Genomic DNA, 8,118 nt, shown 5'->3' on the forward strand with positions numbered 1-8,118 from the left:
TAGTTAAACATAACCTACAGCATTCTTTCTTCATTAAACATTATCTATGATATATATTATTTGTGAATAGAAATATATGCCTGCAGAAATAAAGCAAAGCAAGAACCTCATGATAGAGCTAGCACCTTTTAATTGCATAGTTTAAAATTTCCCCTGTGATTCTATGCACTGCATTGCTTAGACAACTACTTAATTATTAACACCAAATCGTTCTGAAGAGATTTTTTGTGTGGGCCTGCAGGGAGCAAAAGGTGTAAGTGGAAGGTTGGTCTGATAATAAAATTTAGTCTATGAGCTATTTTCCTACTAGGTTTTCTATATAAAAATATACCAAGTTCTTGACATTTTCAAGCACAGCAAAATAAAGACTTATGGCTGGTTTGATGGCTTTGGAAGGTTCAGCTGAAGCTACATCAACTCTGAGGTCAAGAACATTCTTTAAAATCAGCATTTGCCCAATCATTTCACTGAACCAGACCGCTACTGAATTGGCAAATACCAGTTAAGCGAGCTGTTGTGTAGCTGGAGTAAGTGAAGTTATTTTTCCCTTGTGTTTTAGCTTCCTATACACAGGCAGCTATAAGGTAAGCATTTTACAGTGAGGTATTTTTAAAATTCCCTATGAAGGTTGTTTCTGGGTTTTGCTTCATCTTCAATCGGCAGTGGTGGGCAAAACGGCTGTCTGTGATCTGCCTGTACTGAAACCTGCCAATCAGTGTGGATGGACTTCTATTTTAAGTCATTCTCACTGCTCAGGATGAGCAGATAGGAAAACATAGCTAACAGCACAAAGAGGAGAAGGTTTCTGAGTTCTTAATTTTGTCTTCTAGGTTGCTCCAGGACTGGTAGAAGAGAAGTTAGTCAAGTCAAGAAAACCTGAAGTCCCCAAGAGCATGGCATACCACTCGCTTCTGAGCGAAAAGTGAGTGCACAGAGAAGTACAAATGACATTTGTACACAGCTGTTAGTGGCAGATTATGGACACAGGTAACAGAGTTCTTTATGATGGGGATGAGACTGTTTTCCATCGTCTTCCTGCTTCCATGTCTTTAGTATGTTCCCCAGCCTCTCTCACTGTCAGACTGAACCTTATTCTGATGCAAAATAGCAGAAAGTAAAGCAGTTTTAGTCATCGTGAACTCCTTTGAGCAGCTCTGATGGCTTGGGGATTTCTCTCATTCCTGAAAGAAATGAGTGTGTTAGAAGAAAACACACAAACTTACTTCTGTATACAAGACTAAACTGCCTGGCAGGTAAAGCAAGTCTCAGTACATATTTATTTTTCTAGCAAGCTTGACTTTTAAAAGTGTCTCAAGTGGCCAGGGAGCTGTCCCTCCTTAACAAACATGCAGCATGTCAGCACTCACAGCTCACAGATAGTGACTGTATCATTAAGCTGTAAATGGTTTTTGTTCAGCAAGGGCCAGATGTCAGAACTGGCACAGTTCACTGTCTCCAGTAAACACAAGCAGAAGGACAGTTCCTTTTTCTGTGTTTAGGAAAACAATCAAGAACAGGAAGTTATCAGGTACCTAAGTAGTAGGCATCTCATAATTTCTGCCCTCAAAGCTCTCCCTCATATAACTAGGATCAATGTTAAAAAAGAACATTTAAGTACTTTCACAGGAGTACCTTAAAGGCCTGAGCATGATAACTAATCAGTTTGAGGTGGAAGTGCCCTTTAAAGCTCTTTTAGTCCAAGGCCCTGCCATGAGCAGATCAAGCACTGAAAGACAGTGTCACGTCCAGGCTGCCTCTCCTGCACACAAACCCACACTGCTCACACTGCTCAGCCAGCCATCAGCACTGCTGTTCAGTAGTGACTGCAGATACAGAGATGTGGCTGGCAGTACCTGAACACAGAAAAAGTACTTGTGAAGCCTGGAGTGAAAGCTGAAACTGGCACTTCTCAAGCTTACCAAGTTTGTCTAGCAGCAAAGTAATTTTGCTTCATCTGAAATGTGCACGAGTGGTTGGTAGGGACCTTGGAAAACTGATGTATTTAATGACACTGATTTTTTTCAAATGCAGAGTACATTTGTCTTTTCCATTTTTTATAATGGAAAGCATGACTGGCTAACTTTTCAAGTAAGCTAGGGGAGAGAGGGCTTTTGGCTTTATCACAGGCTTTATTCTTTATTACTGTTAAATTCCCTGACATTCCACTAGGCTGCAATGCAACTGGATGAGGTTTAGAGATCAGTAACAGAACTCTGCTGTCTGTCAGTGACCTACATGTTATTTTCTTAATGCTACTCTAGGTAACACATCCTTCTAGAACATGCCACATGTTTCACCCTTTGTCTACCCAGGCTGCTCACTTAATACTGTCTCTTTCTTGGTCACGTCCCCCACAAAGCCACTCTCTGAACCCGTTTATGTGTGCAGCTCTGCTGTACTCTGCAGCCAGCATCATCAGACTCCGCTGTTCAGAACGCAGGGTTGTGGCCTGGCCACAGGTATCTTTCTCAAGCCTTTACCTTGTATTCAGGCTCAGCAGCATTACCTCATGCCCTGTAACACTGCCAGCTTCTGCAGTCCTATTTTCTGTTTTTACTTCAAAACACACAGAATCGCTCGGTTGGAAAAGACCTCTGAGATCATCATGTCCAACTGTTCCTGTCTACCCACTAAACCATATCCCTAAGTACCTCGTCTACCCGCTCTTTAAATACATCCAGGGATGGTGACTCCACCACCTCCCTGGGCAGCCTGTTCCAGCCTCTGACAACCCTCTCAGTAAAGAACTTCCTCCTTATCTCTAACACTCCTTAAAAAGTCACCACTCTTCTGCATTTCCTGGGTTAATCACTGCCCTGTCTCAGGGTAAGCTTCAGGGTCATGGTGCTTCCTATGTTTCAGTAGTAGTCTGGAGCCACTGATAACCGTGACTCGGAGGAATACAGCCCACCCAGAGCTCCTTCATCTGAGAGGACAACACAGAACAAGTTCCTCTGTAATGAACTCCCTGGTTCAGGCAGAAGCCTGCCCTGTGTGTGAGAGCAGAGACTGTTTGAGCAGCACCACTTCTTTTCTTAAAGGTAATTATGTGTCAGAGAAAACAACAAAAAGTTATTTCATTTATGCTCCACCCTGCACTTGTCCCCTCCTTGCAACAGACAGTACAGTTCCTTGACTTTAATCTGTCACTTTGCTTTTTGCAGCCAGGTTAAATTAACACTGCGGCTCTCTCTTGGATGTCCATTTTGGCAAATAACTTCCTTTGAAGTTAAATCAAGTACTTAGGTATTAGAGGGAATGTGTAGGTAAACTTACGTGTCTCCATATCTCTCCAGTCCTCTCAATTACAATGGTTTGTGATTTATTCACAGGTGATGTAACCTTGTAGTCGTCAGACAAGAGACCCAGAATAGGATACTGATTCCTGTACCTGTGTTGAAGAGAGTTGCAAACCTGTAAACAGAAGCCTGCAACCTGTATCTGGATCACGAACTCCGATCTGGCTACACAGTCCTTCCAGTAATCCCCCGAGATTGTCACTAGTGAGTAAAAAGCTGATGCAGTCACTTAAATAGCACTTTAACATGCTGGCCACTCCTCCAAGTGCTACTGCAATGCTTAGTAATGGATCCTCCCTGGCTAGGAAAACCTATCTTGACTTTTTCCCCTCTAAGTTGACCAGGCAGTATTAAGACATTTGCAACAATAACTTGGTTAATAGTGGCTGTGGAGTGGAAAAGCCAAAGGATGCATTTTTAGGAGAGGTGAATAAGTACATTACTTCTTGGTGATGACAGTTGTTACACCGGGGGACTGACTGCCTGATAAATTCTCATTCTTCAATCTGAAGAGGTCCTGGGAAAAACCCAAAAGTAAACATTAAAATGAAGTTGTGTTTTCTGGAGTATTAGTTCACTAAAGTTACAACAAAATATTTTCAGAAAATCCTCCTGAGCAGCAGTCTGAAAGGTCTGTCCTTCCAGAAGTCTGGCAGAGGAACTGCACGCATTAAAACAAAAAAAGTCCTAACCCCAATTGCTGAGCCAGGAAACTACAAGGGACTTTGTACAAAGCTTCCACCTACACAGTAAGTGGAAGCTTAAATCTAAAAATTCATAGAAGATAAGTAAGTTGTAATATTTTACCTCTTGCTGTTGTTTAATAAAAGCATCTTTCTCCTCCAACATGGATGTTAGTTCCTGCAACCTCATTTGCAAGTCGCTGTTACTTACTTCTCTCCTTGATATATCTTGCTGGAATTGGCATAACTGAGACTACAAAACACACATGAAGGAACAGTGAGGTAACGGTGCAGTGTGGATCTAGGACTCCGTGTGTGGTTTTTTTTTCATTAAATTACGAACACTAAAGACCTGAATTAGCGTAGTTTTAAAACTGCGATGGACACACATACAGACATGGACATACACAAAACGTGATGATTTTCAAGTAACAATGTTGAGCTGCACAGTAAATTCAGAAAGTGCTAATTTATATTGATAGGATTCAGTCTAATTTAACAGGTTTATAACTCGATAAAGCTTCTACCATCACTGAAAAAATTGAACTTACTTCCACAGTGGTAAAATACTTCTACGGAGCTTTAAATAAGAGGCATTTCCTGCACGTAGTTTTGACTGAGACTTACCTTTGCTGGGTGTCCTTTGGCTTGTTTCTTTATCAGGACACACAAAATATCCCTTTAGGAAAGGCTGCTAATCTGATTAATCCCTCGTTTCCACAGTTAAGGAATTGCATTTTTTTCCTATCACAGTTTTATGTTCAACCATAAGGGTTTCTGAGCCATCATTATTTTCTACATATAAAGTAACTGCAGAACCAAAAGATATCTAAAAAGTACATATGGCAGATGTTTCCTTTCCTTAATTAAAAAATGAGCTGTTCACCTGCAGTCGTACAGGATGAGGAATAGACCCACGCCAAGTTAATCAACGTACCCTAAGAGTGCGGATCTCGCGATCTTTATCCTCTCTCAAGTTATTGATCATCTCTACATAACGGCTGGAGAGTTCATCGGTGGTGGTCTGGAGTGTTGGATTAGAGCAGGTCTACAGAAAACAAAGTAATTTTTTATTTTAAACATAGTTTCCATCATTAATTTTCATACATCATTGCATCTTTATCTGTACTGAACACAGAACAAGTGAGCCTGTCACCTGTAGTCGAAGATTCTGGATCTCCTGCTCCAAGGCACGCTTGCAGTACTCCAGCTCCTTCAGCTGACATTCCTTTTCTCCCTCGCTGAGCCGAAGAGAGAGGAGCTGCTCTTCCAGAGAGCGGCACTTTGCAGCACTCTCTCCGAGTCCTTGCTGGAAAGCACAGAAGTGGCATGAATGTGTGGCGTTTCTTGAGGAAGTGGCAGAGTTACACACACACACACAAATGTGTACCAGGCAGCAAAGTACTCAGAATACTTAAAAAGGCAGTGTTAGACAGCTAGTTTTTGGCTGACTGTAATTGCACTCAAAAGAGGGTTGTAAATTTACCTGCTGCTGACGGTTACTCTCTCTCAGAGAAGCCAACAGAGTTTCATACTCTTTTACTTGAGAATCTTTAAAAGCCAGATCCTTCTTCAGTAAGACATTGTCGGTTTCTAACTTCTGTAAGACAAAAGTGTTTACAGTCATATTCAGAATGCAACATAATAATTAGTGATGTTTTAGCACTGAGAAAATTAACAGGTTTTTAACTACATAGCTCAGAGTTGCCCATCACTGTGGTGTCTGTGGCTCTGTGTTGTGGAGCAAGCACTAGGATCCTGGACTCTTTCAGTCTGTCCCAGAAAGAACTATTTGTGCTTAAACCCCCAAAAACTAAGGGCCCTTGACAGATGCCAGTTAAAACTCCCTCTTCCCTCCCGAAATGCTGCATTTCACAGGTGAACGCTGCACAGTTTCCAGCGATGCCAAGTACTTTGGCTGCTGCAAGAAACATTTCCGCTTTCCCAGCCACCATGATCTGCTGTCTGTGCCAGCAGCTGTAGAGCTCCAGCTGTCAGCCAGGGCCCCCTGTGCCCTGGAGAAGCACTGCAGCTAAGGCCAGCAGTTGACAACAGCTCTCCTGTGAAGCAGGAAACAACTTTGGCAGGAGCGAGTGGAATGGAGGCCTCCCAGTTTGGAAACAGCACTGGTGAACAGGCACTCGGTGTGTGTGTCTTGTCCTTGTTGAAAGTAAAAGCACAGTTGCATACATCTACTCCAATATATGTACTCATATGTATTGTATACACCAATTCAGAGCTATACATCTAATGTCACTCGGCACAGTCTTTTCTTCCTTTGAAAGGACTTGGGTTTTTGGGCTTTGACAAATTGAACACTTGAAAACCACTGCTAGAAAGAAATCCAACCTCATCCACTCTATGAGTCTTAAAGTCCGCTAATAAACCAGCCCTTCCCATAAAGCACCTGGCCTTCACAGTTTGAATGTAACTGTAACGGACTTCCAGCTGACAGGTAAAACCAAATGGGCGAGGCCATGGGAACGGGCCAGCGTGGCTTACCCCCAAGTCATCCTGCAGATGGCAAAGTTCTTCACGTAAATTTTTGAACGTGGAAAGCACAAGCCTCAAGGATTTATCTGATGTCGTTCTCATCTAGGAGGGAAAAACATGAAAATGTGTACTTCTGATCAATTAATGTGCTTCGTTTACAACATCCTTGATAATACGGAGAACAGAACTGCTGTACAGCTGGAAGTAACTTTTACTGGTAGAACAACTGCGTGTCATTCTTTGAAGTGCCCACAGTTCCTACAGAGAAACACATTTTCGTGCACTTTGTTCTGCAAATGGCAGAGTTTTTAAATTATTGCCTTGTAACACGGTTAAGTTTTTTTAAAACGGAAGGGACAAGACAGTAAAGAGCTGCATCTGTACACCAATAAAGGGAAAAATAAATGCACGATCATCTTTTGAGTGCCCAGATTTAACGAAGGAACTACCCTACCTCGGCAGCCACAGAGGAATGAGTCACCATCTCAGATCTGGCAAAGCACGCTTTCAGCCCAAAGGCAAGAGAATTTAATTACAATTTCTAAAAATTTAAATTTAAAAAGAAAGCCATGCAACCAACTCCTCCCTTCAGAAGGACAAAGATTCTGAAGATTAAAGGAGTCAACTGGATGAAAAAGAAAGGCAGCAATGTACAGCAGCCTGACACTTGTCTTTTTTCTCTTTCATGTAGTGAGATCCTCCTGTCTGCTTCTCCTCCTGCTTTCCCTTAACTTTATTTCTTGATCATTCAAACTGAAGAAAGCTGTCATTGCCATCAATCTGCGTTTTATCCCCGTTGGTGCTATTATGTTACTGAGGCTTCAAAAGTAACATCGTTTCTAGTGGAGCTCACCTGTTTGTTTCGTTTTTAATTAAAACAGAATTGAAGTTTTCACTTCATGGTTTTGTTGGTTTTATTGTGAAATATGAGAGTTGATTAAAAGGAGGAATTAAGTCAAAATGGTTGAATTTAGACTATAAATATGTAAGTAATTTGCCACTCAGCAATCACTTGGTGCAAAAGGTTGCTGAACTCCAGAGGCATCATCAGTCTGAAGAGCTAAGCCCTGGGCATACCCAGCACAGCCTTTATCTGAGCAGTTTGAAAGTGAGCTCAGGAGCCTTGGATGTGAAAAGGTACCACACGTAACTGTACGATAGGCTGGGGCATTGGTAGTCTGAGAGCACACTTCATGTGTATGCTGACTAAATCTGCTTCCCAAAGACATTTTAGCTGCATTTTCTTAAGCACAAGCAAAACCGAAATGACTCTGTTTTGTTAGCAAATGTCGTAAGTGTGCTTCAGAGACCAGTGCTGTGCTGCAGGTTTTTAACAGAACATTTGTAAAGGGCGAGACCCAAGTTACAAGCACGAGTCCCTGCTATGTGCAAGCCAACTTCCACTGTTTCAAGTTACCACAGGCTTTCACACACCCCTCCACCCCACTCATACCTGGAGCAGATAACGAATCTGCTGCTTTGTAACTTCAGACAGTCCTTTAGGAATCATATCTTCAATGTCTTCAGTCTAAGCAAAGAAGGGAGGAAAAGGGAGGAATCTTGATGAAGAATTTTGCCTGGTAGATCATAATCTGGTTTCTTCATTAGTTACACAGCTCTACTATGAAAAACACGTTTAGCAC

The 8,118-nt window shown here is 42.0% G+C and overlaps 1 protein-coding gene across 1 annotated transcript; it reads right to left on the reverse strand.

Moving 5' to 3' along the window:
* Positions 1-1,125: 1,125 nt before the first annotated feature.
* Positions 1,126-8,003, reverse strand: POF1B (premature ovarian failure, 1B; the record flags this gene model as incomplete). Its single annotated transcript, XM_010190393.1, has 10 exons — positions 1,126-1,181; positions 1,772-1,853; positions 3,277-3,391; positions 3,743-3,816; positions 4,107-4,235; positions 4,920-5,030; positions 5,139-5,291; positions 5,469-5,582; positions 6,485-6,577; positions 7,929-8,003. Coding segments are annotated over 10 exons (1,002 nt in total), but the record flags the coding sequence as incomplete, so codon positions are not given.
* Between the last annotated feature and the right edge of the window lie 115 nt (positions 8,004-8,118).

Source organism: Mesitornis unicolor, unplaced genomic scaffold (genome assembly GCF_000695765.1).
Source record: "Mesitornis unicolor isolate BGI_N332 unplaced genomic scaffold, ASM69576v1 scaffold4138, whole genome shotgun sequence".
In the NCBI taxonomy this organism is placed as follows: domain Eukaryota; kingdom Metazoa; phylum Chordata; class Aves; order Mesitornithiformes; family Mesitornithidae; genus Mesitornis; species Mesitornis unicolor.